The 27,901-nt window shown below is 49.8% G+C and overlaps 13 protein-coding genes across 13 annotated transcripts; 7 read left to right on the top strand and 6 right to left on the bottom strand.

Annotated features, from left to right (window-relative positions):
- On the top strand, nucleotides 1-1,911 carry N7500_004257 (GMC family oxidoreductase; the record flags this gene model as incomplete). The annotated part of the gene is made up of 2 exons (XM_056675403.1): nucleotides 1-246; nucleotides 307-1,911. The coding sequence occupies 2 exons, from the start codon at nucleotides 1-3 to the stop codon at nucleotides 1,909-1,911; spliced, it is 1,851 nt and encodes a 616-aa protein (XP_056535928.1).
- A 565-nt stretch (nucleotides 1,912-2,476) lies between these two features.
- N7500_004256 (bifunctional terpene synthase/polyprenyl synthetase family protein) lies at nucleotides 2,477-4,703 on the bottom strand (the record flags this gene model as incomplete). Its single annotated transcript, XM_056675402.1, has 3 exons — nucleotides 2,477-3,986; nucleotides 4,044-4,323; nucleotides 4,394-4,703. The coding sequence occupies 3 exons, from the start codon at nucleotides 4,701-4,703 to the stop codon at nucleotides 2,477-2,479; spliced, it is 2,100 nt and encodes a 699-aa protein (XP_056535927.1).
- Nucleotides 4,704-6,147: 1,444 nt separating this feature from the next.
- On the top strand, nucleotides 6,148-6,978 carry N7500_004255 (uncharacterized protein; the record flags this gene model as incomplete). Its single annotated transcript, XM_056675401.1, has 2 exons — nucleotides 6,148-6,258; nucleotides 6,322-6,978. 2 exons carry the CDS (start codon nucleotides 6,148-6,150, stop codon nucleotides 6,976-6,978), a joined length of 768 nt encoding a protein of 255 aa, XP_056535926.1.
- Nucleotides 6,979-8,231: 1,253 nt separating this feature from the next.
- N7500_004254 (folic acid synthesis protein) lies at nucleotides 8,232-9,895 on the top strand (the record flags this gene model as incomplete). Its single annotated transcript, XM_056675400.1, has 3 exons — nucleotides 8,232-8,579; nucleotides 8,635-8,843; nucleotides 8,911-9,895. Coding segments are annotated over 3 exons (1,542 nt in total), but the record flags the coding sequence as incomplete, so codon positions are not given.
- Nucleotides 9,896-10,466: 571 nt separating this feature from the next.
- Nucleotides 10,467-12,199, bottom strand: N7500_004253 (ADP-ribosylation factor GTPase-activating protein; the record flags this gene model as incomplete). The annotated part of the gene is made up of 6 exons (XM_056675399.1): nucleotides 10,467-10,495; nucleotides 10,552-10,869; nucleotides 10,923-11,620; nucleotides 11,679-11,862; nucleotides 11,934-12,069; nucleotides 12,134-12,199. 6 exons carry the CDS (start codon nucleotides 12,197-12,199, stop codon nucleotides 10,467-10,469), a joined length of 1,431 nt encoding a protein of 476 aa, XP_056535924.1.
- A 342-nt stretch (nucleotides 12,200-12,541) lies between these two features.
- On the top strand, nucleotides 12,542-13,421 carry tim21 (the record flags this gene model as incomplete). The annotated part of the gene is made up of 4 exons (XM_056675398.1): nucleotides 12,542-12,820; nucleotides 12,883-13,067; nucleotides 13,127-13,181; nucleotides 13,236-13,421. The coding sequence occupies 4 exons, from the start codon at nucleotides 12,542-12,544 to the stop codon at nucleotides 13,419-13,421; spliced, it is 705 nt and encodes a 234-aa protein (XP_056535923.1).
- A 515-nt stretch (nucleotides 13,422-13,936) lies between these two features.
- On the bottom strand, nucleotides 13,937-15,488 carry N7500_004251 (L-fuconate dehydratase; the record flags this gene model as incomplete). Its single annotated transcript, XM_056675397.1, has 4 exons — nucleotides 13,937-14,539; nucleotides 14,609-15,214; nucleotides 15,271-15,375; nucleotides 15,444-15,488. The coding sequence occupies 4 exons, from the start codon at nucleotides 15,486-15,488 to the stop codon at nucleotides 13,937-13,939; spliced, it is 1,359 nt and encodes a 452-aa protein (XP_056535922.1).
- Nucleotides 15,489-16,061: 573 nt separating this feature from the next.
- On the bottom strand, nucleotides 16,062-18,559 carry N7500_004250 (uncharacterized protein; the record flags this gene model as incomplete). Its single annotated transcript, XM_056675396.1, has 5 exons — nucleotides 16,062-16,154; nucleotides 16,213-17,721; nucleotides 17,777-18,357; nucleotides 18,413-18,472; nucleotides 18,541-18,559. 5 exons carry the CDS (start codon nucleotides 18,557-18,559, stop codon nucleotides 16,062-16,064), a joined length of 2,262 nt encoding a protein of 753 aa, XP_056535921.1.
- An 867-nt stretch (nucleotides 18,560-19,426) lies between these two features.
- On the top strand, nucleotides 19,427-21,141 carry N7500_004249 (glucose-6-phosphate isomerase; the record flags this gene model as incomplete). Its single annotated transcript, XM_056675395.1, has 3 exons — nucleotides 19,427-19,926; nucleotides 19,981-20,455; nucleotides 20,497-21,141. 3 exons carry the CDS (start codon nucleotides 19,427-19,429, stop codon nucleotides 21,139-21,141), a joined length of 1,620 nt encoding a protein of 539 aa, XP_056535920.1.
- Nucleotides 21,142-21,494: 353 nt separating this feature from the next.
- N7500_004248 (uncharacterized protein) lies at nucleotides 21,495-22,840 on the top strand (the record flags this gene model as incomplete). Its single annotated transcript, XM_056675394.1, has 3 exons — nucleotides 21,495-21,658; nucleotides 21,721-21,733; nucleotides 21,830-22,840. 3 exons carry the CDS (start codon nucleotides 21,495-21,497, stop codon nucleotides 22,838-22,840), a joined length of 1,188 nt encoding a protein of 395 aa, XP_056535919.1.
- Nucleotides 22,841-23,226: 386 nt separating this feature from the next.
- N7500_004247 (mitochondrial 37S ribosomal protein bS21m) lies at nucleotides 23,227-23,937 on the bottom strand (the record flags this gene model as incomplete). Its single annotated transcript, XM_056675393.1, has 1 exon — nucleotides 23,227-23,937. One exon carries the CDS (start codon nucleotides 23,935-23,937, stop codon nucleotides 23,227-23,229), a length of 711 nt encoding a protein of 236 aa, XP_056535918.1.
- A 314-nt stretch (nucleotides 23,938-24,251) lies between these two features.
- On the top strand, nucleotides 24,252-24,731 carry N7500_004246 (phosphatase YCH1; the record flags this gene model as incomplete). The annotated part of the gene is made up of 2 exons (XM_056675392.1): nucleotides 24,252-24,363; nucleotides 24,421-24,731. 2 exons carry the CDS (start codon nucleotides 24,252-24,254, stop codon nucleotides 24,729-24,731), a joined length of 423 nt encoding a protein of 140 aa, XP_056535917.1.
- A 291-nt stretch (nucleotides 24,732-25,022) lies between these two features.
- N7500_004245 (S-adenosyl-L-methionine-dependent methyltransferase MidA) lies at nucleotides 25,023-26,996 on the bottom strand (the record flags this gene model as incomplete). Its single annotated transcript, XM_056675391.1, has 5 exons — nucleotides 25,023-25,924; nucleotides 25,990-26,194; nucleotides 26,283-26,549; nucleotides 26,614-26,867; nucleotides 26,942-26,996. Coding segments are annotated over 5 exons (1,683 nt in total), but the record flags the coding sequence as incomplete, so codon positions are not given.
- Nucleotides 26,997-27,901: the final 905 nt, after the last annotated feature.

Here is a 27,901-nt window from a genome sequence, read left to right as displayed (position 1 = left end):
ATGGCATCTTTTAACACCGAGTCCTCGGCAGGACTTGAAAACGCAGCTTATGATTTTGTGATTGTCGGAGGAGGTACTGCTGGCCTCGTAGTCGCCAATCGACTGACCGAAAACTCCAACATTAGTGTACTCGTCCTGGAAGCTGGAACAAATCGTCTCAATGATCCTCGAATTACTGTCCCTGGCTTAGGGCCGGCGACGTTTGAAGACGAGGACTTTGATTGGAATTTCCGATCCTGTCCTCAGGTACGTTATTGTCTACTCAGAGCACAATTCGATGCCATTAGTCTGACCCATATAAAATAGGAACAACTCAATGGCCGCAAGCTTCTGGCCAACAAAGGTCGCACTTTGGGAGGCTCCTCGGCGATCAATTTGGGAATGGTCATCTATCCTTCTCGTTCCGGATTAGATGCCTGGGAAACTTTGGGCAACCCCGGTTGGGGCTGGGATGGCCTGTCCCCATATATTCGCAAGTTCCACACGGCTGCACCCCCATCAGAGGGCAATCGTGAGTTCTTCAATGGAATGAAATACGACCAGCAGGATCAGGGTAGCACGGGTCCTGTCCAGGTCTCGTTTGGGGATCAGTACATGCCGTACCATGCGGCCTGGATGGACACCTTCAAGGCCCTTGGATACCCGCAGGATGATGATCCAATCAATGGCGCCTGTACAGGTCCCTTCGTCAACCCCGGTGCTGTCGATCCCGTTACCCACACCAGGAGTCACGCTGCAGCTGCGTATCTGGGACCGGAAGTACAAGCTCGCTCAAATCTTCGGGTCGTGACTGGAGCCTGGGTTGAAAAGATTATCTTAGAGAAAGGGAGCAAGGGTGACAACGCCGTTGCTACTGGTGTTCGGTTTGGCAAGGACTCGGCTGTGTACACCGTCTCAGTCGGGAAAGAAGTTATTCTGGCGGCCGGAACAACACAATCCTCGCAGCTCCTAGAGCTTTCAGGTATTGGCGACGAAACCATCCTTCAGTCTCACGGGATCCCGACAATCATCAACAACCCCGGTGTGGGCGAGAACCTGCAAGATCACGGCATTGTCTCGTTTGGTTATGAAGTCGCAGACGGTATGCCATCGGGCGACATGGCGAGAGACCCCGCGGTTGCCGGTGCTGCCATGGCCGCTTATCAAAAGGATGGCTCGGGACCTCTTGGCATGGTGCCGATGGTCTCTGCATTCATGCCGCTTGTAGACACACCCGAAGACGAGCGAGCTGAATTGTTGCAGAAGCTGCAAGCTGCGGTGGATAGTCCCGATATCTCGCGGACGCACAAGAAGCAGTACGAAGCATTGCACACCCTACTCAAGAATCCCGATGAGCCTACCGCTCAGTTTGTTCTAGCGCCATTCCAGCTTCTGCCGCGTGAGGGAGAACACCCCAAGCGTCTCTTCAGTCTTGGACACCCGGGTTTCTTTATCAGTCTTGTTTCTCTGCTCAGCTACCCTCTATCACGAGGATCCGTTCATATCCAATCTTCCGACCCCAAGGCTGCTCCTCTCATTGATCACGGAATTCTCCGTCACCCAGTTGATGTCGAGCTACAGGCCCGACATAGTATGTGGATGGAGAAAATCACTGAGACGGCGCCGATGGCATCGCTGTTGAAGAAGGGTGGCGAACGTCTCCACACACCAGAGCCTCTGACAGACCTCGAGAAGGCAAAGGAGCTATGTAGAGAGCTTGTCTTGTCTATGTACCATGTCAGCGGTACCTGTGCGATGATGCCGCTGGAAGATGGGGGTGTTGTGGATTCTCACCTGAAGGTGTATGGTTCGGCTAACATTCGTGTTGTCGATGCCAGTATCTTCCCCTTGGAGCCGCGCGGTAATATCCAAGCCACTGTGTTTGCGGTTGCTGAGAAGGCTGCAGATATTATCAAGCAGGACCTGAACTAGTCTTCTCTAAGCCAAGATCAACACAATCGTCTCGAAAAATTTTCATCGGGATGGCTGAGCCCGCTTCCCATTTTGTATTTAACACAACTAGCTATATCCGTATGTACATACCTACGTCATGGAAATGGGTGCCTGCTTCCTTGCAAAGCATGGATTCTCTGAAACGATTACAGCAAGTGCCACAAGTCTATGCTTTCCTCTTCTTTCCTCAATCTCGCACTTTCCTCATCACCCAGTCCAGTCGTGAACGATATGTCCCCAACTCCTATCCCTGCAGAACTGTCTGGATCCGATGTCCTCCAGAACGGCGAGGTACAGTCTGGGGTAATCTTCAAGACACAGATTATCTTTGTACAACATACGGAGTGAGTAATAGGCAAAAAGTTTCCCTTTGTATTCCCAAGAATTATCTCTTAACCCGTATCCTGAGCTGCCCTGACCAGCTTTTGATTGGCGAAGCCAGGCTAATAATAGCTCTCTGCCAATGTATATCTAAAAGGACCACTCAAATGAGAAAGAAGAAGGTGAAACTTCCAATTAGATAGCGGCTGGAAATTCAGGCGGTTCAATGCCCCTTTCCACCAGGCTTTGGGATCACCCCTAAGGCTTTCACCACGAGCAATAGCTCTGGGTTAGGTTTGCCTGTCAAAGCTTCGATCTCTCCAATCTCCTGTTCAATTTCCTGTTGCAGCTGCTGAAGATAGCCGAATGTATCCTCCAGAGCCATAACACTCGACATGAGATCCAAAATCTGCAATTTACTCTCACGCATCATTTTTGTATTTGTCATTCGCATTTGTTGGAATATTCCGAGAATGATGTTTTTGATCGTCACGTCCTTTTGACAACACCTGACGATTGGGTAGGACAATTTTCCCTCATCAAGATCTTCGCAGAACCCCTTCTGCTTCGAATAATCTGCCCCTTGAAGATTCATGTAGTCATCGCGGATCTGATACCATCGGCCGATTAGGCGGGCTAGCGGTGAAAGTCGATATGAGAAGGGTATTATTTTGCCCTTAGCTTGCATGAGCTCAACCATCATGGTCAATGAGGCACCAGTTTTCTTGTCTACCATATCGAGGTATTCGGATTCAGTGGGGCAATGGAAATTATTTCTCCAGCTGATATCCCAACTCTGGCCAATGAAGAGTGTCTCAAGGTTCTGCAAAAGGGCGGTCATCATCTGGGGAGTACCCAGGGCGTCTATTATTTTAGCCGCTCTGACAACCATGTACGTGGCGCTATTGATTGTTTGTGCAGCTCCGAAGATGAGATGAGTTGCTGTTCTCTCTCGTCGGAGCGGTGAATTGTCTTGTACGTCGTCCAGAATTAGGGAAGAGTTATGTAGATCATTGATTGCATCCTTGATCGCTGCCAGTGGTTTAGGAGACACGTGCATCCAGACATTGAACGCATCAGCAAGTTTGGAAACCGTATTCTTTGATGACAGAGATTCAATGTAACGAGCTGGAGCGAGGAGGGCCGAGTCATCTAGAGCGGATGTACATGCCATCGAGTCCAAATGGGGTACTGAAGGTTGAGATTGTGTTTTCGGATCCTCTTGAGTTTCGTTGTTTATCTTGACTGGCTTGATGAGCCGAGCTTCTCCTGTAGAGTTGGAAATTTCGTCATCTTCTGTTTCATGCAAGACAATCTCTGCAGTTGGGCCCTGCTCTTTCCAAAAGTTTAGCCGGGGACATGTCGATGCCCAATAATTATATCCACCCATCGCTATCTCAGCAACTCTGAGCAATTTTCTTATGTGGCGGGGAAGGCTTGGCTGTTGTGCAAATCGTTCAACACACATGTCATGGAAACGGTGTTCGCCTTGCAGGATCTCCTCCTTTGTTTTCTGCTTAGCTTCTTCCTCGGCAAGACCCTCGGTTCTCATATACAACTCGATCACATTTGCAATCCTGCCTTGTTCATAAAAGCGCTCTCGGGGCCAACTGAAGTAGTCATTGGTCCATATCAAGACCTTATCGGCAAATGCAAGAAGATCCTCTATCGAGTTCCAATCTGCTTGTGTGAAGCTATCCCCGTGAGAGAATGTTAACCAATGCCAATACACCCTGAACACATCAGCGTCACTTGTATTAAGCAGGTTTCAACAAGGTATCACAACATACCTGAACCCTCCGTCAAGTTGCCGAAAACGGAGGTATTCGTCAACACATTCGATCGTTTGGGGATTCTTCAACCCGATCTCATCATCAGCCCAGACTTTGAGACGCTTAACAAATTCTTGTCCCTCACTAGTATCCATGTCAACCATTTCAACAAATTTCTGCGATAGTAATCTCTTCATGGCTTTTGCCCTTTCCGACGTGCCAGGGCGGGTGTCCTTAAGGTCCAGCGCACGAGATGAATGTATGTTTTCTTCCTTGGCATCCTTTGAGGATAATACATCTGTGATATCTAGCTTGAACTTTCAGTCATTGCTCGTTGTTGATTCGAGGCATATTGTTTAATGACATACCGTCAAGTATGAATGAAAGCTGGGTGAAGTATGCCAGAATATGTGCCTTTTCTGGCGAATATTCAGGGAAAATGAGGCTCGATACATTCCCCACAGGTGAGAAAGCATGCTCAACTTTACGATCTGCATCATCGCATATTGCTGCTGTCCAGTCGTTGGTTGCATTCGCAGTGTGGAGATTCATAACATCGTCGTAGTTGTTTATCCGTACTGCCCGAGACGTAAAGCAATCGGGTGCTCTTTCACTAGTTAGATCCACCGGCTTGGAGTTGATCCAGATGTCATCGGGCTCGGTAGTAGATGGGTTCATTGTTGACTCAACGTAGTGCACGTTGAACGGAAATGGTGAATGGTACGTCCCAAAAAGATCAGACTCAGTCCTTATGTACTCGTCCTCACCGCCATTTCATTTCGTGCTTGACATGATAGATATGGAAATGCTCAACGTCTGTCGCCGTAGCAAGTCTCATGAGTCCATCATCAATACACAACAAACTACCTTCTCTTTACGTGGAAATGGACAAGTCAGTGTGAACTCTGTTATCACTGTTCATCTTCCACCTAGCCCGCCTCGACCAGAATGCCCTCGCTAGCCCACCAATACATATATCAATCATTTTTCTGTAGCCCCGTGTGTTCTTTCCCAGCATCTACGGCCATATGCAGATTAAATTCCGTTTTAGATATCAGTAAATGTAAGTTATTCCATATCAATTCATCTAGAGAGTTGGGAGCTATGGTAAGCTGCCAGTACAATAAACCTAAGTTGGCTACAGAGTATACCCAGATAAGTTAGTATCATCAAGCTAGATAATTATGATGACACCTGAATTAACGTATATCACAAGTCCCACTCCTTCCTACAGCCACACGTATATTGGATATACTTTGAATCGCACATTTTGACCTATTAAGGTATCCAAAGTTAATTAGGGCTTAGATATAGGGAATAGTCTTCTCCTTACAAATTTCTACTGTCAAACGACTTATCCGTGCGCTGATAATCGGTAGAAGCGACTAGTGTATAGAATAGAGCTTCACTTACACTATCGAGAAACTCGTAGAGTGGTGGAGGGCCGTTCTAAACGTTTACTTCTTGGTGATACAATAAAAGAAGAGCTTGACTGAAATCCGATACTGCCTACTGTTTAAAAGATGACCCAGGCGAGCATTTTATATCTGCCAGGCTGAATATTGCCTCGGTTTCTGTTGGCTCAGGAAGCACGGGAGCATTTGGAACTGGCGGCTCTAGCACACTGAGGTAAAGACGAGGAAGTTACCACAGGTGTTGCATACGAGGTTCACGGTCGTCATCTGTTGTCAATCTAACTCCATTTCCTCCAAATGAAACCCCTTGGACCAATGAAAGATCCACCAAGAGTGGGTTTTGTAGAGTTTGGTGTTTCAGGTAACCGCGGAGCTAAAATCACTACTGCAGGAGACTCTGTAAAGATGATCACCTGCTGAGTTCTCGACTTGATTTACATGCACAAGTTGCGCCAACCGCTGGGATGTATTTGTGGCTGAACTAATTGAGCAAATTGCGTAGAGGCCTTGCCGCTGAGCTGAGACGGTGGCAGGGTCTAGAGTTCCTTGGCCTTCCTAACTCCGCTCGACATTCCTATCCCATTAATTAATTCCAAAGATGTCGATCCTTTAGACAATAGAGTACCTTACCATCTTCTTCCGAAAATTGAAAAATAGCAAGCACAGCGGCAGTTAAGGTAATTTCAAGCATATATTAATTGACAAATATGTCTTCCTATCAACATCCAGAGAGCCCAATGCATCCGGCTGTCCTCTCCATGGAAGTGGATGATGAAGATTCTTTTGAAAGTGAATATCGACTGCGAATCGGAAACCAAGTCAAATATATCATCTAATCTCCCAAAACCTTCGACAGAGATACGCTTTCATTCCCTATTCAGTCCCTGCCGAGTCTTCCTTGGTACGATGAATGGACAGTAGCCCACATTTCGCGAGACAAAACTAGCGGCGACTTGAGAACTTCCATCTCGAATCGACCACTAGCTGGCGTCAAGTGTCAATGGCATCACACCCAATTTGATTGCCTAGAGTTAGAGAGGACCAAGCTGCTCACGGCATCGGCATTCGAAGCAGTCTTGCATCCGATTCTTCCAACCACCTTCCAAACGCCAGTGACCGTTATCGCTAAAATAGCTCGTTTCGAATGGGAGATTCCTCGTATCGAACGAGAAACAAGAGCATATCAGCTACTGGAGTATTCCGGGCTGACGCCGCGCTTCCTCGGCCATATTCATGAAAATGGACGCATCATGGGGTTTCTATTGGAGAAAATAGAAGGACGCCCTGCTTCCATTCAAGATCTGGATATCTGTGAAGCAGCTCTGGGGAAGCTCCACGAATTGGGATTTTTACATGGGGACGCGAACCGATACAACTTTCTCGTAGCGGAAGGGGGGGTAAAACTTCTCGACTTTGAATGCCTTCAGGAAAATGCTAGTCGGGAGTCAATGCACAAGGAGTTAGAGAGTCTACATCTCCAACTGACTGAGGATTCGGGGCGTGGCGGAGGTTTCATATTGCAGGGCGATAGCAATTAAAAATGTCTTAGTATAAGAAAGCGATTCAATGGTTATCTTGGCCTATCTCATAGGTCCTAGATTGTCCCAAATTTTTGGTCCTACCAACGAGAATCCGCATGCTACGATTTTCGTGACCGGAATTGTTCTAGTACAAGACTGAAGAGCCTATCAGCAGATCTTTACCTAGATGAAATCGTCGGGTAAGGGACGAGTCGTGAACGAGAACCCTTTCCATGGCCGGAGGAATCTTAAGAGCAGAAGTGAAGTTTCATTTATTACGTACTGTAAATGCCCATTTTGGGGTGGCCAGGCTTGTTTTTTTTTCACAGCTTGCTGGAAGACTGGCCAGTCCTTTCAATCTCATCTAGGATATAAATATGACAACCCTCACTCTACAATAAGTTCACTCGAAAATCCTTTTTCATTCCCCGGCCGTTTGATTCTCATTGCTTGGTATGGATCAAAACAAGAATGAACACTCCAGAAGTGGCCATGCCGTCTCTCAATCTTTGGAAGACAAGGTGAATTGGTAAGGTATATATATCTCAGTTAGTAGTTCACCAAATTTTCCAAAACTCCCTAAATTGGACGGATATCATATAAAAAGCATCCCGGCTATATGGAAAAGTTTATATAGACCACCATTGTTGAGATATTAGGTTGTAATTTATCGCATTTACTATGTGTTTTGGAGATGGCCACTCGCTTACCGAAGTTACGTCTGTAGTTAGGTCTGGGCCGCGGATTACTAATTCATAATTACTGAACAGCCTGGATTAATTAAATCCCCGGTATGCCGGTCTGTATGCTCCACGTTGACGCCAAGAAGCAGGCAAACCACGTGAAGATTACCAGAACTGGCTCGAAGCTCTTGACTGTTCATGCCTTTGCCTCCCTTCTCAAATCAGAATGAGTGCCAGAACAATCCGGAGAGCCCCTCCGTCGGCGTCTTTTGTCCCTCAATTACGGCAAACTAGGAGGTCGCTAGGACTTGCGCCATTGGTCGCAGCTTCAGCCACAAGGGCCGATTATCGACCGTTGCATACACAGTAAAACACCCAAATAATCAATTGGCTGTGGCGAATCTGACGACATCTTGCAATTATAGAATATCCTCACTACAGAGACTAGGTATGTACATACTTGGCAACTTCTTAGAAGCCCCTCTCACGCTTATCGGCGTATCATCCCAATGGGGAAAGATGCCCTGTCCCGCATTTTTTTTCTCTTTTGATTTGCTGTCAATCCAGCAGGACTAATAATCAATAGGGTCACTTTATCGATCACAGTTGGGATATACAGCCCAAAAGGCATCGGGACCTCTCACTAGGAATGGTCTATCACGACGTTTAATAACCTCGCATTTGACCCCGCGTGTGAGGAATTTCTCCACTGCGCAAGCAGTTGACTCCAAGATGAATTTGAAGTTTCCCAGTCCAGATATCCACCGGGCTTTCATTGCCCTAGGAAGCAATGTTGGAGACCGCGTAGAAATGATCGAGCAAGCTTGTCTGGAAATGGACCGAGTTGGGATCAAAGTGAAAAGAACAAGTTCATTGTTTGAAACCGCACCGATGTATGTGCTTGATCAAGACCCATTTATTAATGGTGTATGCGAGGTATGTGACCGAAGCTGGCTTCCAAAATTGGTAACTCATTGTTAATCTGTCTCAGGTGGAAACAACACTTTCGCCTTTGGATCTTTTGGACACTATTCAATCTATTGAGATTGAGATGGGCAGAAAGAAGCTCATCGACAAAGGCCCGCGCTGTATTGATCTGGACATCCTACTATATGATCAGGAAATCGTCTCTCACGAGCGTCTCAACATTCCACATAGTCTGATGCTCGAACGAGACTTTGTATTGCGACCTCTGAGCCAGTATGCCCCCAATGACTTGAAATATGCCATATTGGCATAAAAAAGAAAACTAACCATTTGAACCTAGATTAATCCCGCATGAATACCCTCCACTACCAGGAAAGGATACGCAAACATACAGCACGCATCTAAATGCTCTCCCACCACCAGAACCAACACCAATGTCAACAACTCCAATCTCACCACTATTTCCATCCCTGCGCGCAACAGATCCTAAGCGCAGCACCCACGTCATGGCAATCCTCAACCTAACGCCAGACTCCTTCTCTGACGGCGGGAAACACTCCCCAACAGACCTAACCTACATAACAGAAACAGTCCGTAATTTCATCGCCTCTGGCGCAACAATCATCGACATCGGCGGCGAGAGTACCCGCCCAGGCTCAACGCCAGTCGGTGCCGCCGAGGAGATCGCCCGCGTAGTGCCAGCAATCAAACACATCCGCGCCTCTATCCCAGAAGCCGCAAACATCGCCATCAGCATCGACACCTACCGCGCCAGCGTAGCGGAAGCCGCCTGCGCCGCCGGCGCAGACATTGTCAACGATATTTCAGCCGGTCTCCTCGACCCAGAAATGCTGCCGACAGTAGCGCGGATCGGCAAGTCCGTGATTCTGATGCACATGCGCGGCACGCCGCAGACAATGACAACCCTGCACGACTACCCTTCCGGCGTCATCCCGGAAGTGGCTGCCGAGCTGGGCGCGCGCATTGCGGCTGCCGAAGACGCGGGGATCCGGCGCTGGCGTATCATTCTCGATCCTGGTCTTGGCTTTGCAAAGATTCAGCCGCATGATTTGGAGATTTTGCGAGAGCTACCGAAACTGCGTGCGATGCCCGGGCTTGAGTGCTTCCCTTGGTTGATGGGACCTAGTCGGAAGAGGTTCATTGGTCATATTACTGGGGTGAAGACGCCGCAGGAGCGTGTCTGGGGTACCGCTGCTACTGTCTCTGCTAGTGTGGCTGGTGGGGCGGATATTGTTCGTGTTCATGATGTCCGTGAGATGTGGCAGGTGACGAAGGTTGCAGATGCGATTTATCGCGTTAATTGAGTTCGGACTGCTGCGTCACTTGTCGTATAGCCTTGCCCTCTGCTACTATATATTTGGGGCATTTTTTATATTCAACACTTGGGTGCGACTTGTACTATGTGTACTATTGTGTTCTCTTCATTCATCATGGAGTTTTGGTTGAGCGGTGCACAACTTAGGAGTGGAGTTGTGCTTGTCAAACATACTTGTCTATCAATAATCAAATCATGAATTTCTCGAGTATCCTAAACCATATCAAAGTAATGAGCAAAATAAAATAAGAGGCCTCCTCGATCATCCTATGTTACTCTGTAATGAATGCGAAGAAACAAGGGGAAAAAACAAAACAAAAATCGTCAATCACACGCCATATTGCAAACCAGAACGGTATGAAACCCAAATTTTTGGCCTATTGCTGATCACAATGGTTTTCTCCAAGTAAGAAAATATTGTCGAGGGGGCAAGGTGGGCAGGGAAGTCACAATACACGTCACGCACTAAGAGGATGGGATTGGGGGTAGTCAGGGAACAATGTTGCTTGCTAAGGTACTAGGAGTGAAGGCGTGATATCTGATGAACATGGGCGACTAGCCTAGTTGTTCAGATAGCTGCGGATAGCACCTGATGACATTCAGTTAGTGAAACATTGTTACATGCGTAAACAGAGACTTGCTCACCTTGTAGCTTAGTTGCACCTTCGCCGACAAGATGCGACAGGTTCTCAAGATCATCTCCAGCCGTGATACCAAAACGACGGATGAAATCTTTAGCAGCGACCTCCATATCACCATAACCATCGTCAAGTGAGTTGAGCTCATCCTCGGGCCGGCCGAAGTAGGAGTTGCTGGAAATGGATGTGGCGCTATCGAATTGGCGAAGACGCTCCTTGGCCTCCGACTGGGCAGCGGGATCAAAACGATCCCGTCCGAAAAATTCATCGGACGAGATACCTTTCTGAGTGCCAAATCGGGTTCTGGTCTGGGTAAGTTCCGCCTCTGTGTCGAGTGTTAGCTTATCTTTCTGAATTGTGCGACTGAGGGAAGTTTACCATCAGCAGGGCTGGGCTTGGCAGGCCCAACAGAACCAAAGGTTGGCTTCTTGGGGGCAGCGGGCTTGGACACCTGGCCAAAGCCAAGTCTGCTCACACCCATGCCTAGTCGCTCCACATCACCTGAGTTTCTATCATTAGACTTTCCAGCAGGACTGACTGGGATGGGAGAGGCGATAGGCACAGCAGTGGCGGCCTTCTTAGCCTCGGCTTCCGCCTGCTCGGCCTCGGGGTCGTAGCCAAGCTTTTCGATACGCTCAGCCTCTTCCTTGGCCTTGCGCTCTGCCTCGTCGAAATCAATGATATCCGCAGCAGCGACCTTCTTAGCTCCGAGCTTGGGTGCCTTCTTGGCACCAAGGACACTGCCCTTCTTTGCAGCGCTAGCTGTAGAGGTCTTCCGAGCAACACTAGTGGGTCGGATAGCAGATGGCGCAGGAGAAACGCTCTTTTCTTCCGAAGAGGACAGGGGAGATTTCGAACGGGATCCGTTTGCGTTGGCGCCGGTGTTCAGGAAAGGAGAGCTGTTCCGGCTGACGACGGGGGGCGTGCTAGTGCGCGATGGAGGGTTGCTCGGGCGCTTGATCGAGGGCTTGTCCCAGGAGGAAAAGAAATCATCCTCGCCATCGCCAGCAGGTGTGTTTGCGCCATCTGAGGGAGTGCCAGCGGGGACATCTGTGATGACGACTTCCCCGGGATACCTGAATAACAATAACAATGGTTAGCCTTTGATCTTGCCAGTCCATTGGATCCACTGACTGTTGCGCGTCTAGCGCAGCGCGCCTCTTGAGTTCCTCCTTATACTTGACAGCTGCGTTGCATGTGTATTTGACCTTAGTGTCCTTGCTCGCCAGGGCGGCGGAGCCTCCGTGCGATTGGAAATACTTGGTCGCAGACTCATTTCCGCCCACCTTCATGATTCGTAGTTGCTCCCATTGCCACTCTGTATGGGATGTCAGCGTTGAGCTAGCGGCACATCTGGCGTGTGAAGGAATTGTGTTGCAGGGTACGTACGGTCGAGGTTTGTTGATCGAACAAAGGAGATGTGAACACCGAGATTACGGTGGTGAGCCGAGCAATCAAGGCATAGATAGATGCCGAATGGAACTGATGACCATGTCGGGTTCTTACTACCGCAGTCGAAGCACACCTGAGAGCAAAAACATCAGAATCGAGTGCCACAATCACACAGCGTACGGGGTGGGGGTGCGGACCTTGTTCGCGGGCTTCAGCTTGGCCTTCTCAAAGATCTTTTGAGACTGCGCCTTTGTGGCACTCATGATGGTACCGAGGAGAGATCAGTGGTAAAGGGAAAAAGAAAAAGGGAATGGGGGTTTGGGCGAGAATGTGAGTGCTCAGGTAAGGCAAAAAGCATCCCGAGTCGGGAACGGCGAACGTGGACTCTGTCGAGAGACCCTGTGCCTGGTGTAATCGTCATACAGCGCCTCCCATTTGGCCGGGGTCCTTTCTGCTATCGGCTGTATTGTATTACCGTAATAAAATCACGTGCTGCCGATAATGAAGATCGATATCAACCCTCAAAGGTTGGAAGCAGATCGAGTTTAGTATTCGACTTGAAATACTCCGTCCGGTTCCAAGACACTCGGTTTTGATCACTAACAATGAGTTCTATCCAAATACGCGCTCTTCCCCGACTATCGCCGGCATCTCTTGTTCTCCGACCCTCTCCCCGCATACAGACACAGATCACTCGGCTTTACGCCACGCAAAACAACATAGGTAGCGGGCCTCACATTCTTTCACCCAAAAAGAAAGCCGTCACAGTCTTTTCCGACGATGGGAGAGTGAAGTGGGGCGATTTGAGTCGAGGAGAGAAGCTTGCGCGGACGACACAACAATCCTTCAACTTCGTTATCGTGTTGGTTGGAGCAGTGCTGACGGTATGAACTGCAGCCACTCATGAGGATCTGGAAAATAGTTGCTGACTACATGAAATCATCAGGGTGGAGTCTGCGTACTTTTCTATCAAGAGGTTTTGTCACCAAACAGCAAGACATGGCAATTTGAAACAGCGGTAGCGCGTATTAAAGATGACCCCGAATGCATAAAATTACTCGGTGATCGAAGAGAGATCAAGGCATATGGCGAGCAAACGTCGAGCCGGTGGGCGCGGAACAAGCCTATTGCGTAGGTCCTATCGTTCTGCATAATCCTCGCCATAGAACCGAAATGCTGACAGTGACTAGATCATCAACTGAAAAGGATCGATTGGGTCGCGAGCACCTTCGCATGCATTTCCATGTATGGTCCCCTTTCTGGTCAATTTAGAATACGCATACTAACCGTGGCCTCTAGGTCGAGGGTCCTCTCAACTCCGGTGTAGTCATCGTGCACATGATGAAGCCATTGGATAAGAGCAATTTCGAGTACCAGCTCCTCGCGTTGGATGTGAAAGGACACTCTCGCATCATTCTCGAGAAGGCCTCAGAGAAGCCCAACGTGACTAGCGCCTTGAAGCTCTTCGGTATCCAGTGGCGCTGATCTGGCAATGATGCCAACTTCTCATTATACCCCTTCATCTCCAAGCACACTACACATACTCCATGCCTTCATCTGCGATGAGCATTTGAACCTCCAGGGCGTCTGAAAGTTTGTTCTTGGCGCTTTCTCCAGATTGAGACGCTTCCCTTGTATTTTCTAGGACCGGCCCACTGGGCGTCCATTCAGGCTCCTCTACAATGACCTGTAACATGTATCATAGCTTTCTGGGATTCTGACTTAAATGCGCTAGCTGTCTCGCGTTTACCCAACAAATTTGATGATTTTAGGGATCCCTATCTGTCAATGAATTCGCAAAGCTCCATATTCAAGGAGCAACCCCACCATCCTAGCCTGTCTTGGTCAGATGTTTGATTGAATGTCAACTAGCCGCGTATTTACATCCACTCGATTCAGATCGAGTAAGTACTATATCTTATTTTTATTGAAACCTATTGACATGAATACGTAAACACATGATCATCTAAAAACACCGCACACTGAACCCTTCACCAAATCTATACAACTCGGGGCCCATCAATAATGGCCTTAGCCTCCTCTGATCTCCACCAGCTCTTGCCTTCCTGGCCAGGATACTCGAAAGCATCCATGCTCTCAGCCTTCATTTCAACACTGTATCCAGGTTCTAAGGGAGTAGAATAGTAACCATCCTTAACGCTGGATGGGTGGATGAAGTGCTCGTGGAGGTGATCCACATACTCGAGAACACTCTTCTTGCCTGTGACGACAACATAATCGATTGTGCTCAGGTGCTGAGTGTACTCTGGCAGACCGACACCACCGGAGTGTGGCACGATAGGAACGCCGAACTTACGTGCCAGCAGCAGAATAGCCAAAACCTCGTTCACACCACCGACACGGCAGGCATCGGGCTGAAGGACAGTCAAGGCACCAGCTTGGAGAAGCTGCTTGAAGATCACGCGGTTCTGACACATCTCGCCTGTGGCGACGCCAACGGTGCCGTAGGGGGTGTCGGCCAGGGCCTTGCGAATGGCGGCGTGGCCGAGAATGTCATCAGGGGAGGTGGGCTCTTCGATGAACCAGGGCTTGAACTCAGCAAGTTCTTGCATCCAGGTGATAGCCTCGGGGACGGACCAGACCTTTTCATTCCCTCATTATCAGCATGACTCGAATGTGTGGTTAAATCGGACTCGGGGAGCATAACATACCTGGTTGGCATCAACCATCAAAATATTACCCTTGTCATATCCAATAGCCTCACGTGCAATACGCAGGCGAGTCTTGTCATCTTCCAAATCAGCTCCAACCTTGAGCTTAAAATGTCTATATCCCTGCTCAACACTCTGCTGCAACAACGACTTGAGCTTCTCCTTGCTGTATCCCAACCACCCGGCACTAGTAGTATAAGCAGGGACAGCCTTACTAGCCTCAGCCTCCTTGATACGATCCTGCTTGCCGGACTCAACCTCCTTCAGGAGAGTGATAGCTTCCTCGGGGGTGATGGCATCGGTGATGTAGCGGAAATCAATGCAACGGACGAACTCCTCCGGGGTCATGTCCGCAACAATGCGCCAGACGGGCTTGCCGAGAGTCTTGGCCCACAGATCCCAGAGAGCATTGACGACAGCGCCGAGAGCGAGGTGCATCACGCCCTTTTCGGGGCCGATCCAACGCAGCTGGCTGTCGGAGACGAGGTAACGCCAGGTCTTGCCCCAGTCTGCGGTCATCTCATCCAGATCTTTGCCAACTACCATTGGAGCGAGCAGAGAGATCGCTGCACAGACGATCTCATTGCCACGACCGATTGTGAAGGTCTGTAGGGGATTGGGTTAATTGGGGTGTTCCGGATAGGTGATGTGGTGTCACGTACCATGCCATGTCCGGTGTATTCTGAGTCTGTGGTGATGATGCAGTAGGCGGAAGAGTAATCACCTGCTGCGTTCATAGCATCTGAGCCGGTCTTGTCAAGTGACGTCTATAGCGGGCTTGTCAGTATTGGATGCATTGGACATATGGAAATTTCCTGAGGCAAGATTGACGTACCGGGAACCGCACGTCCCGCGTGGTGAAGCCAGTGATTTTGACCATTGTGAATAGTTATTGGTAGAAATAGGTTTTGCTCCTTTTAATGGCTACCAAGAATGCTGGAGGTCAATTCTAGAGACACAGAGTGGTCAATCTAGAAATGCAGGATATATAGATCTGGGTTTGGAGTTCGATCTCTACCTTTTTTTCGGGCAGCTCCAAGACAATGAAGAGTGAAGAGAAATATCGAGAGAAGAGTTCCAAGACCGACGACGGATTCCACGCTGTATAAACCGCCAAATATATTCCCCCGCGCCATCTCCAGTTTATCCTGCGCCCCTCCCTCTTCCTCTGTCATTTGCCGTCGACGCGTTCTCATTGGCGGAGAATTCTAATTACCGGGAAAATACGTAATTCCACCAATCACAGCCCAGGCAGTATATTCGGAGCTGCTCCGTGATTTACCCCATGCTACGTGGGAAGGTTGCATCTACTTGCGGACTAGACCAATTTTGTTGGAAAAGCCTCGGAGGGCATGCGATTTGAGAGAAAACCACACAGCTATTCCTTTCTGTATATGTATTTCAGTGAAGCCTAGAGACATGGAGCCTTGTGATGGTGCTGTATGGAACCCTATCAAGAGGACAGGCCTCGTTTCTCGCTCTCGGAGAAGAAAATGATCATGCGCCAAAGCTTGCGAACAAGGACTTCGGCTTCTTCGTCCAATGCCTATAAGTAGGGAATCACGGTCAGTAAATTGGCTGGCAAAGAACGGATGAACACTTACTTCTGCCAGCTGTTCCACCAACTCCTGAGGCGATCCATGCTTTCGCACATGCTCCTCCACCACATCGACCAACATTTGCTCCTGTACACCAAGATATTCGACGATCTTCTTCTCGACGAATGGCTTGAGTTGGTCACTGATGACAGCATCGTCCACAAATTCCCACTTGACCGCCCAGTTCCACAGGCCGTCTTTCTCAGCAGGAATTTCGGCTGCGAGTTGACGGGCCGCCTGAGCACGTTCCTCATCCGTGAGACCTGCAGCTTCGGCCGCAGAATCGAACTTGATCGGAATAAGTGGACGACGGGTTGTAGCAACGGGTTCTTCCTCGTCCTCCAGCAGACCTTCCACATCGGCCATTGCGCGACGGCTGGTGGCGGCTTGGGCCTTCTGCGCAGCGGCTCCAAGAGAGAGCTTGAAGCGTTGGGGTTCACGTGGTGCCTCCTGGGGACGGGTCTCGAGCTCCTTTGCCTGGCGGGCAAGGAAGTCGTCGGCCATGCCGCGAGCCTGCTCTTGTTGTTTGGCAGATTGCACACGCTCGCGATCCTCAGCGGCGCGATCGGCATCATCGATGTTGACCTCACGAGCACGGAAGCTTGCACGGTTCCGGAGCCAGGCACCACGGTCTGCGTAGTAATCGACCGCCTTCCGGTTGTCCTCGATATCGTCGTCCCAAGCGCCAAGTCGTGCTTCCATCTCATCGTGCGCCGCCTGCAATTTTCCGTCTTCCTCATCCTCGCGCTTCTTCTCACGCTCCAGAGCAGCAGTTCGGCTGCGCTCACGACTAAGCCAGCGACGCTCTTGGTCCGAGAATTGTTTCTCTTGCTCAGCATTAAGGCGATCGTGTCTGCGGCGTTCGAGTTCCTCATCACTGGCGTCGGAATCCTCGTCTTCGCGGTCAATAGAGACTCCATTGAGGGCTCCACCATTGACAAAAGCAACTCCCTTCTGATAATCCTTGGGAATCTGCACACCGAACGCCTTCGGACCAGAAGGTGCGTTCAACACATTGCGATCCCGTGGGCCCAATGGAATGCCGTTAATACCGGCTGCAGGGCCACTGGGAGCAGATACCGGAGGCGAAGCAAGTCGATTGATCCGAGAGCCAGAATTGCGTGCACGCTCCATTGACTCGATCTCTTCCTCGCGTTTCATACGTTCGATGTCGCGGCGGGTGCTTCGTTCACGGAAAGCTGAGATCTCCTTGGCCACATTGGCGCGCATCTCAGGTGGAATATCGGCTAGCTCATCTTCAATTGTAATGGGAATGGTGACCACTTCCCCATCCTTCGCGAGCTCGGCATCCTTCATTTCACTGTCGCCTTCCCGATCAAGGGCCGACACTTCCTCCTTTGGAAGAGGGGCCACGGGGTGGAAAAGGCTCGACAAAACATTGTCAAGGTTTTTGCGGGCAGCGGTGAAACGTGCCTGGCGCTCCTCGGGATCTTGTTCTGCTCGGCTAGACTCGAATTGCTCTAAGTAGGTGAGGGTACCTTCGTCGACGACGACCTATCAATCAAGTTAGAATACGTATGTCAGGGCAAATTAGAAAGTTTGTACGCACCAGGAGCATGCTCTTTTCGACCTCTTGTTCCTCCTCACCCTCGGCGCGGGGTGTCTGTCTCTTGACCGGCACTTCCACGTTCTTCAGGGTCTCAACTGCGACTTCAAGACTCTCTGGGTCATCATATTCGGCAAAGCCAAACCGGCAAGGTTTCTCATCAGCATCTGTGGCGCGAATCCAGCGACGCAAGATACCAGTAGATCGTAGAATACGCTCAATGCCATCATCACCACCTGCACCTTCAGTAATACCGCCAATAAAAAGTGTGCGGACAATCTCATCACGAGTAGGCGGCTGAAGCTGCATCATGGTATCGCGACCATGGCGCTGGGTATCCATTCCCATTGACCCCAGACCACCGCGGCGCCCAGGAGCATCAGATCCCCGATCCCGACCACTCTCTTGAGCGGCAGGTTTGGCTGGACCCGAGGTACCTAGGCGAATCACCGGTGCAGAGAAATTGATGTTTGGCATGTTCGCAGGCGGCTGGAAGTTAGGCGGGAAGCTTCCTGGATGGGTATTTGCTTGCTGTAAGCCAGGAGGGGCAGCAGTGCCTGGCGCAGCCATCCCTGGAGGAGGGGCTGAAGCTAGTCAGCCTAAATTGAAAATGAAACCAACGGAAAGGAGCGAACTCACCCATGCCTGGAGGCGCACCATAGGCACCATAGTCAGGAGCGCGTCCATAAAGACCTGGAGCTATGTAAGAGTTAGTTTCTTCAGACAACCAAGGCCTTCTCAAAGCTCAAGGAGAAAGTAATGCTTACCTTGGTAAGGATTGTACATGATGTCACCTTGTACTGAGAAAGTGAGGTTGATCAAGGCTTCTATTCAAAGATCGGTTGCCCAAAAAGCACGGGCGGTGAGATCAGCGGTGAATTGTCCCGAACTCTTTGAAATGTGGCACGTGCATAGGCCATTTTGTATGTTGTACGGAGTACTACCCTTACTCCGTCTGTATGCACCATCTATTATATTGTAGCTTGTGCTCGACATCTGAAGGGTTCTGTTCACTCTCAAAATAACCAGCATGATATCTGGGACTCACATCTCTCTTAGGAGGGCTGGAAGGAACCCTACAATGCATGTAGACTCGCAGTAGCCAGTATCTTGAGAAGCGGTTTAACGCATTAGCTTCCTTGAGAATAGGACCATTTCGACTGGGAACAAAAAGCTATAGCCGGTGAATTTCCAATGTCCCGCTATACAAAAAAAAAGGTCTGGAATCGAATTGGACCAGGCCAAGAATAGTAAAAACAATAGCCTACTAATATAAGATTACAAATGGCCCGATTGGTATACCGGGTACACACATTTCAGTACGGAGAGTGAAAGGAGAAAATTACAATTGAAAAGGCTCCAATAAGAAAAAGAGCAGTAAAACGGTCAAAACAAGTAAAATGGATATAAACGTGAAATAACAAGCCGAATGCGGCAATGATGATGTTGCCCCACGACCCCCTCGGACCCCAACGCGCCGGATGCGACTGACGCCATTCGTTTTTCCTGCCCTTTTTTTGTTTCTTCACTCTCTTCTATCATCACATTTACCTCTCATGTACGTTTACAATACTTCAATCTTGAACCTCACTTGTGCCTGTATTTCGATTGCCCCGCACTGACACTCTACTCATAGAACCCCTCATCGTCATCATGCCCGGCTTCTCGCAAACCAGCGACCTTCCTGCCTGGAAGGAGCTCCAGGAGCACCACACTACCTTGGGACGCAACCTAGTCCTCAAGGATCAGTTCCAAAAAGACCCTAAGCGCTTCGAGAACTTCAGCCACAAGTTTGCCAACACAGTAGATAACACAGAGATCCTTTTCGATTTCTCTAAGAACTTCCTTACCCAGGAGACTGTCTCTCTTTTGGTCCAGCTCGCCAAGGAGGCTAACGTTGAGGAGCTCCGTGATGCCATGTTCCGTGGTGACCACATTAACTTCACCGAGGACCGTGCTGTCTACCACGCTGCTCTGCGCAATGTTGCCAATGAGCCCATGCAGGTTGATGGCAAGAGCGTGGTTGAGGAGGTTAACTCCGTGCTGGAGCACATGAAGGAGTTCTCCGAGCAGGTCCGCAGCGGCGAGTGGAAGGGTTACACCGGCAAAAAGATCAACACCATCATCAACATTGGTATCGGTGGTTCCGACCTGTAAGCTTTCTTGCCCTTGGTTCAACAGGAATTGGAATTGACATCCGTAACTAGTGGCCCTGTAATGGTTACCGAGGCTCTCAAGCCCTACGGCCACCCCGACATTAAGCTCCACTTTGTCTCCAACATTGACGGCACCCACATCGCTGAGGCGCTCAAGGACTCCGACCCGGAGACCACCCTGTTCCTGATTGCCTCCAAGACCTTTACCACCGCAGAGACCTGCACCAACGCCAACACCGCCAAGAGTTGGTTCCTCAAGTCTGCCAAGGAAGATTCCCACATTGCTAAGCACTTTGTGGCCCTGTCGACCAACGAGTCCGAGGTCACCAAATTTGGCATTGATGCCAAGAACATGTTCGGATTCGAGTCATGGGTGGGTGGACGTTACTCCGTATGGAGTGCCATTGGCCTCTCTGTCGCTCTATACATCGGTTACGACAACTTCCACCAATTCTTGGCTGGTGCCCAGGCCATGGACAAGCACTTCCGGGAGACCCCCTCGAGAAGAACATCCCCGCTCTTGGTGGTTTGCTGAGCGTGTGGTACAGTGATTTCTTCGGTGCCCAGACCCACCTGGTTGCTCCCTTCGATCAGTACCTGCACCGCTTCCCCGCCTACCTACAGCAGCTGTCCATGGAGAGTAACGGAAAGGCCATCACTCGCACTGGTGAATACGTCAAGTACACCACCGGACCCATCCTGTTCGGTGAGCCTGCCACCAACGCCCAGCACAGCTTCTTCCAACTTCTCCACCAAGGCACCAAGCTCATCCCTGCTGATTTCTTGATGGCGGCTGAGTCGCACAACCCCGTCGAGGGTGGCAAGCACCAGCGCATGCTGGCTGCTAACTTCCTTGCTCAATCCGAAGCTTTGATGGTTGGAAAGACCCCTGCTCAGGTCAAGGCAGAGGGCGCTGCTGAGGAGCTTGTTGCTCACAAGACTTTCTTGGGTAACCGTCCCACTACCTCTATTTTGGCTCAAAAGATCACTCCCTCTACTCTGGGTGCTCTGATCACCTACTACGAGCACGTCACCTTCACCGAGGGTGCTGTTTGGAACATCAACTCATTCGACCAGTGGGGTGTCGAGTTGGGCAAGGCTCTTGCCAAGAACATCCAAGGCGAGCTGGAGACTGCTGGCGCGGGTGCTGACCACGACAGCTCAACCAGTGGCCTGTTGCTTGCTTTCAAGCAGAAGGCGAACCTGTCTTAGAGTGTTTTGGTCTTGTATGACGGGCCGTGGGATGTGTAGTTTTGACGAGCAACGATTTTCCACATATTTCTCTTGGTTTGAAATGAAATGAAAGATTCTTCAAATTTCCTTTACCAAGTAACCAAGTAATCGTATTGGCAGTCACTTTGTATGATAAAGGCATTAGGGATTCGACATGCAATTGGGAGTACCGGAGGAGGTTGGAAAAGCAAGGGGAAACCCGCTTTGTTGTCCGCAACTCCGCAACGCGGTAGAACTCCGTCCTTGACTTCTGTGCAATCCTCGGATTCTGGAAACTTGCCGGCGCGGGACGGCCATTCTCTTCTCATTCAAACAGAACAAGAAAAGCAACAATGTCTCCCACACGCCAATTGAGCCCGTCTTCTGCAGCGGTGGCGCTGCTGTCTTTGACAGGCGCATTGTGGCCAACCAACGTACTTGCGGGGAAGACAAATGACAACAGCGAGGGATACAAACTAAGAGAGGACATTCCGGTGTCATGTTTAAACCGGACAATGTGAGATAAGTCTCCAATCAATTCCCAGAGCACGGCTAACCATTGCTTGTTCAACATTTTAGGGAAGGAGAACATGTAAGCGCCACCGGCCTGTCTATCGTCTCCTGACAGGAAGACAATGCCTCAGACCCCAAAATTTCCAAAGCTAATAGCAAATGTGAAAACATACAGGTCACCGATAATCTCGGTAAACTCCAATACGTCCCTTTCGTGACCTGCAACGAAACCGCCCGCCCTCTCTCTCTCCACTACGGCATCTCCGAAACAATAACATGTACCATCGACTCCCTCTCCGATGAACTCTATCATCTCCTCGAGTTCTACGTCCACTCAGATGTACCAATGACCTGCCGCGTGCCAACAGCGCCGCTAACACCATCCGCTGGCGCAGCAGCGCACGCGGACAAAGACTCGGACCAGAAGTCCGGAGAAGCAGACACCCTTTCTGCACTAGCCGACAACGGGCCACCCTTCACGCCGCTCACAGTCGCGCTACAAGGCACGCTCCAGCTGAGCCATTTGCACATCTGGACGGATATGAACGTCGTGATGCACAACATGGCCTCGGACGCGGCCGCAGAACAAAACACCAAGACCAGGCCCGGTCAGTCTGGACAGCCTGGCTTTGTGGTCGGTGGTATTGCGTACTCGACTCCCGAGTTTGACAATACCGGCAAGAATGCCAAGCTCGACGAGGACGAGGAGTCTGTTGCTCTTGCTCAGGCAGCGCGCGAGCCTTGGACTGCTGGACACGGCACTAAGGTTGTGCGTGGGGAGCCACTTACCTTCTCTTTCCACGTTGCGTGGCTGGAAGGCGGTGCCAGTATTGGGTGGCCGGTGCGGCCTGCCTCTGCGTCGTGGCTGGCTTTGGCAACAGGGTCTGGGAAGAGCTCTGGATCATTCTTTTCTAAGCTGGTATTCTTTGTTATGGCGGCTTCTGTTGGTGCTTTGGTTGCGTTGTTCTGGGAGCGTAATGGTGGGCGCGGGCGTGGGCGGGCCACTTGGCATGGTGATGGACTTTTGGGTGCGACTCCCGCGCGTGGAGCAAAGGGCCCTGGCGTTGTCTTTGGCAACGGAGGGAAAAATAATGGATACGGTGGTTACTCTGGCCCTCCCAATGGCAACGGGAACGGGAACGGGGTTGGAAGTGGATATGGGTTCCCAAGTGGAAAGAGGGATTGATGTGTAAAACCGAGAGGAATGGGTGTATACCCTGGGTATAGAGTAACCCCTACGAGGTGTACAGTGTACCTTACTCGAGAGGCAGAATTGACCATTGGCAAAAAAGCCTGTGCTCTACTATGGACATATCATGATGCTATGCTCCAAGGGATCGAGTCAAAGAAATCCGATGCATTCCATATCTAATGCAAGAGCCAAATTCAACACAAAAATCAAGTACCTAGATAATAGTTGTACAAGTAACAATAAAAAACACCAATTTTCAGGCCAATGCCACCCGGTCCACTCAGTTCATCCTCCACACCCCCAGCCTCTTCAGTATATACATACAAGCCGAGTAGACAAGCCGCAGCACAGAGGCCCAAAGCAAAAGAGCGTGCATAAAACTACCAACCTTGCGCCTGCATACGCTGAATCTTCTTCACAGTCCCCTGGAATGAGAACTTGAACAGCTTCTTCCACCGCGCCATCTTCTTCTGCTTGCGCACCATACCCCTTCTGACATGGAATTTTTGATCGTGAGCATCGCGTCGAACACTATTCTGCGAAAGAGTAGCCTGAAGCTTGCGCAGCGCACCACCCAAATCAGTACCACGCTCAGGCTCAACATGAACCTGACGACCCAGCGTCGGTCCAAGCTTCAGCTCGACCTTGCGTGCAGGCAGAGGCACCCGAGACCGCGCCCGGTAGCTGCTCTGTGCGCCTTCGCCGACAGCCCGGGAAAGCGAGTCTGAGAAGATCCGGCGCTGGCTGCTGGGTGCTTCTCGGGGCTTGTTGAGGTCAAGTCTGCTGAGGATATCATCGAAGTCAGAGACTGGCTTGCGGGCTTGCTGTGCGGCCTGGGGGACGGCTTCGGGGGCAGCTGTGGTTGACTTGTCGGGGTTGGATGTCGGCTTTTCGGCTTGCTTCGCGGCCTCCGGAGCTGTGCTTGGCTGGTCGGTGGGAGGTGTGGGCTTAAAAGGTGGGGTTGGTGATGAGGTGGAGGAATTGTAGCGGACCCCGTTGGTGAGGAAGCCAACACGGTGTAGCTGGGTCTGCTGTTGGAGCCATGGGGTTGGCCTGGCCCGGAGGCTGCGGGCCAGAAGGCGGAAGTCCATTTTGTTTGGACTAGCTCGTACCAAATGGCAGGTATATGGAGGTGAGTTGGACTGTCTCCTGAGCCTGGGAGGGAGAGATTGGTCGAGATGGGCGCGCAGGCTCGTCGGAGATGCTCGAAGTTGCCGTAGCGGAAAATCATCTTCCCCCGATTGGAAAGGAAATTGTAGGTCACGTGCCACATGCTTCGGGGGCATTTGCTAGAGATCTCGAATATCACACCTGCAAATCTCTTGAACTTACAAATATCTCTCTCGTTTCAACTTCAGTCGCTCTATTGGCATATAAAGTTCACCAAAATTGCACCAAAAAAAGAATGTCATCCATCTCAATCGCAACTCTCCCCCGCATGGGCCGCGATGTTCTAGCGGCCCTGCTCTCAACCGGTGAACCAAGCAATCTAGCGATCGTCGACGTCCGAGACTCAGGTAAATACCTACCCTTGTACCATGTATTTCCGAATTATCAGCTTACAGTTGAAATAGACCATATTGGTGGCCATATCCACTCATCAACTTGGGTCCCTAGCTCAACGCTGGACGTGCGCATGCCCGAGCTTATCCGGACTCTCAAAGACAAGAAAATGGTTGTCTTTCATTGTGCACTCAGTCAGCAACGTGGTCCTTCTGCTGCCCTTCGCTATGCGCGGGAGCGCGAGAGCACTCTTGGTGCGGAGGAGAGCCAGAAGCAGCAAGTATTTGTGCTCGAGGGTGGGTTTGTGGAATGGCAACAGAAGTATGGCAATGATGCTAAGCTGACCGAGGCTTATGCTGCGGATATTTGGGAGGAATATTGAGTTGGGCCTTGAGATGATGGGGGTTCCAGACACTTTATGCATCTGCCTTTTTTTTTATGAGATTTAACGAACTTGATGGGAGAGATACCACTTAGATGCATTGATGGTCATAATTTGCGTCTTTTCTAACATTGTCGGTGATTGGGGTTGAGGGGCTCTATTTGTTTGTTCCTGTACATAGGGCGAGTCTATGCTATTCTATTTGATGGAATATGAAATTATTGTACATGAAATGAACAAGCAGTCTAGGCTCCGAGTCTCTCGAAACACAAGACGAAAATAATTAGAAATCTACATTTGAATGCCGCCTCCAAATCCAACAGGCCGCCTCTGCCCTGCATTTTCAGGTACGATGGCCATGACCTTGTAGATCTGTCCCATCGACCCACCACTCTTCTCGACTAATCGCTTCCAGCCAGTCTCTAGTGTCTTTCTGTGCTCTTCGTCTTTGACCTTACGGAGCAGCTGCCGCATGCGCTCCTCAATTCCCATCGCCCCGAGGAAGTCACCCTGTTCGACCGGACCGTGGACCTCCACGCCATCACTGCCTTCGATGGCCGCTTCGGCCAGCGAAGTGAAATCCACATCCGCGCTGACATCTACTCGACCTGGTTCTGAGAGTGCTGGAACTTTCTCGTGGTTTTTGATCCCACGCAGTGAGTTGATGGGGATGGTTGACATTGTCCCGTAGTCCATGATCAGAGCTGCGCCAGATGGTGTCTTTTTCGGTGATGACGGAGGTGGGCTAGATGCAGAGGTCTTTTTAGAAGCAAGCGAGGAAGCAGAATCACCACCAATACGGCGAGCAAAATCTGCAGCATAGATTCGGCTCTCAGGGCTTATCTCAATGGTCGAGCCTGGCCGCGATTTGAGTGCTCGGTAACGCTCAGAGATTTCCGGGATCACGAGTGATGACGGGGTGGAAGCCTTGGCTTTGGTCAATTGGAACTCGGGCTCTCCCTTGATATTCTCTTCGACCGCCTTTGGATTTAATGTCACCATTAGCTCACGCCATTGAGGGGTATTCGCGTGTTTGGGCGGGGTGTGGAGTTCAACTGGGCCGGTGGGAGTCATGATCTTTCGTGGCTCGTTGGTATGCTCGTTTTCTGGAGATGGCGGAACAGATTCAAATGCATGGATTGGAAGCGCATCAAAGAATTCATGTGCGAAAATGAAGGGTGTTTTGCCTTCCTCTATATCACCGATAGTCTTGGTGAGCATCAGACGAACGAGGAACTGACTTGAGATCATAACTTACCATGTGGCAGAAGACGGATATCCTCCACCCAGATTACGGGTACATCAAAGTACTTGCACACACTTCGGTGTCCGATATCTGTCTCCTCCATTACAGCGTTTTCGCCGCACAGCAACCGCTTCTGCACTTCTCGGAGAGTCCCGCTAGCTTCCACGAGATAGATAGCCTCAACACTTGAAGAGAAGGACTTGAAGTTTCGGAAAGTCTGTTGGTTGAAGGTAACGTTCAGTCCCGTGCGCTTCTTAACTTTTTTTTCCCGTAAAAGGAAAATAGGAATAAATGCTACCACTCACCCGCAACATATCATCCATCAGAGTTCCCTTTCCTGGGCCAACTTCCATCAGCTGTACACCACTCCTCGTCCGCCCCTGCGCCATCCACTCTGCGATAGTCCAAATACCGATCAACTCTCCAAAGACTTGCGAGATTTCGGGCGATGTGACGAAATCACCGTTTTTGCCGAATACACCTCCGTTCTCTCCTCGAGTCGTATAATATCCGCCATCTGGAGATGTCAAAACCTGGCGCATGAATGCTGCGATTGGCACGGGGCCAGTGACCTGATTTGCAAAAGTAAATGATCAGCAAAAAAGCAATGCGACGTAATTCGAAATGTATAGGTACCTTCATGACACTGGCCAATGTTTTCGCTAGCGGAGTGGACCATTCTCTCTGTTCAAATGTGGAGTTCCATCTTCCTGAGCATCTTGGAAGTACTGTGTTGCGAGGTCTGCGGAGAATACGCGACGCTACGCGCCTCGAGGCTTGGTTCATTCTGGACTTGTGCTTGGGTGGCAGTAATGGTTCATGTGATCGGATTTGAGATAATGGAGCTATTTGCAGCAGGTCAACGAATCGTCCGGGCCCAAATAGTCTTTCTGTTGCATCGCGCCAAGTCAAGATGTTCTCTCTCAATCTCTCCGCGGAAGCTCCGCTGCACGTGATTATATACTTATCGAACTACTATCGGCCGCTAGTCCTAAAGTGGTATGGCTCAGCAACAAGCCCTAAAGACTACGGAATACGGAGTATAACATCAGTAAATATGGGAGCAGCCTTGGAGTGTATTGTTGTCATCAACGATATCGAGTATGCTTGAATTTTTCAAGCTATTAGCATTTGAAAGTATAAACGGAGATGAGCAAGAGCAGTTAGAGGTCAGTGATGGTTTAAATCTCGTTCGCAAATCGGTCGTCACCATCTAACTTCGTATAGTGCAAGAGTTGATGGAATGGCTCTCAAACATTGAACATGCAAGTTTATATGACGCTCGATCAGGGCTCGTATTTGGCCATTCATACATTATTTAATCACATATTCCACTTTTCGATGCCCCTTCCCAAATTGATATCACTGATAGTACGGCAGAGAGGGCTTAGATTTTGAGTTCGCAATACTAGTATTACTAGTGACAAACCTATCAAATTATCTTGAAAGTGTATTTATAGCGGAATATGGGACCATTGTGAGATAACTCGTCTAGTTGATCTGGGTTTTCATACTTCCGTCGTTTACTTGTTTTCGACATAATACCATGTGAGTGAAAAACAAAGGAGTGATTTTTCGAGGATATACAAAACGATTCAATTCATTCTTACTATAAACTAAAATTAAATTAAAGATAGATATTTGGACGTCAACTCATTTAAATAATGACTTAGGGGCATTGGCATTTCCGCATGTGTAAGGTTTTCCCAGCCCTTGAGGTAATATCTATGTAGATGAAACTTTTGGAGAGTACGAGTATCATCTGCGCACGCGTAGAGCTGTACTAGTTTTGTGACCAACTTGAAAGCAACTGTATCTTCTTGAATGAAAAGCTGTTGTGTTGAGTATACTTTGCTCAGATCGCTCTCAATCCAACATGCTTTTTTGGATTGCCACCATTGTATTTCGCCAGACTTAATTCACC

This window comes from Penicillium coprophilum (genome assembly GCF_028826855.1).
Source record: "Penicillium coprophilum strain IBT 35676 chromosome Unknown utg000002l_segment0_segment1, whole genome shotgun sequence".
NCBI lineage: Eukaryota > Fungi > Ascomycota > Eurotiomycetes > Eurotiales > Aspergillaceae > Penicillium > Penicillium coprophilum.
Note: the sequence above shows the minus strand (reverse complement) of the source record. Positions and strands in the feature narration are given on the sequence as shown.